The sequence below is a fragment of the Empidonax traillii genome, unplaced genomic scaffold (assembly GCF_003031625.1).
Source record: "Empidonax traillii isolate 1590-97213 ecotype Southwest subspecies unplaced genomic scaffold, ASM303162v1 scaffold1901:size54395, whole genome shotgun sequence".
NCBI lineage: Eukaryota > Metazoa > Chordata > Aves > Passeriformes > Tyrannidae > Empidonax > Empidonax traillii.
The window spans coordinates 1-1,194 of NW_020957094.1; the positions used below are offsets into that span (position 1 = coordinate 1).

Consider the following 1,194-nt stretch of genomic DNA (forward strand, 5'->3'; position numbering starts at 1 on the left):
CCCCCCCCCGGGTTACCCCAGGCCCTCCTCCCTCCCACTGACACCTAGGTTTGCCCCAAAACCACCCCCAAACCCCCTCCAGGATCACCACAAAAAACTGCCCCCTGAACCCACCCTGGCTCACCCCGATCCCTCCCACATGGTCACCTCAAAGCCCGCCCCGGGCATCTTGGGGTTACCTGGGGTGGGTTCCCTGGAGGACAGTTAGAATGTTTTGGGATCTCATATTTGGGGTTTTCCAGGGATTTAGGGGTAGGGTGGTCCCAAGGTTGGGGTTTCTGCTGTAGGGTTGGAGGGGGTCGAGGGATTTCAGGTGGGTCCCGGGGTGTCATCGGGGTCCTGCTCACGTGACGTCGAAGGCGGATCCCCGGAAGGTGGGCTGCCGGGGGGGCGCAGCCGCAGCCGTGTAGGGAGCGCGGGGGCAGGTGCTGTCCCAGTACCGGTCCCTCTCCAGCGCCGGCACCTCCCCGTACAGCTCGTCCACCGCCAGCATCGACACCTGCCAGCGCCTGGGTGTCACCTGGCAGCCGGGGACTCACCCGGACACCCCTTCCCCATCCCCGACATCTGGGTTCCCCTGCACACGTAGGTCCCCCGTCGCACCCGTGTCCCCCCATCCCGCCTGTCCCCTCACCCCTCGCACCTGGAAGTTACGGTCAATGAGGGTGTTGGTCTCAAAGTCGTCATCGTCCTCCCCAAAGGGGTTGATGAGCTGCTCGGCCACCTGTGGGAGGGCCAGCTGTTCCCAAGTGTCCCTAGGTGTCCCCGGACCCCTGCCTGTAACCACCCTACCCACCTTGAGCCACCCCACGTAGAAGAAGAACTGAAGGAGGGTGAACACAGGCACTCCCAGGTCCAGCTCGTGCCCCGCATAGCCCTGAGCGGGGTCCAGGAACTGCCGCCCGATCAGGCAGGTGAGGAAGAAGGTGTACACGGCAATGGTCACCACCTGGGGGGACACATGTCACCTGGGGGACCCTGGCGGGTCCCCTCCATTGCCCCTCAGGGTCTCCTCAGTGTTCTCTCAATGTCCCCCCATCCCTGTCCCCCCATCCTCATCCCACTGGGTGCCCGCTGTGTCTCCGCAGGGTTTCCCGGTATCCCCGGTGCTCCCTCTCAGTGTTCCCATTGCCCCCAGGACCCCATCCCAGTGTCCCCAGTGCTCCTCCAGTGCCCCCAGTGCACCTCCCAGTG

General features: G+C 64.8%; 1 protein-coding gene across 1 annotated transcript in view; it reads right to left on the reverse strand.

Moving 5' to 3' along the window:
• Positions 1–343: 343 nt before the first annotated feature.
• The window catches only part of BEST2 (bestrophin 2), a 4,942-nt gene continuing 4,091 nt past the window's right edge, over positions 344–1,194 (reverse strand). Inside the window, 3 exon segments of the mRNA XM_027908981.1 lie at positions 344–499; positions 644–724; positions 797–1,012. Coding sequence (XP_027764782.1) covers positions 344–499; positions 644–724; positions 797–1,012 — 453 coding nt within the window.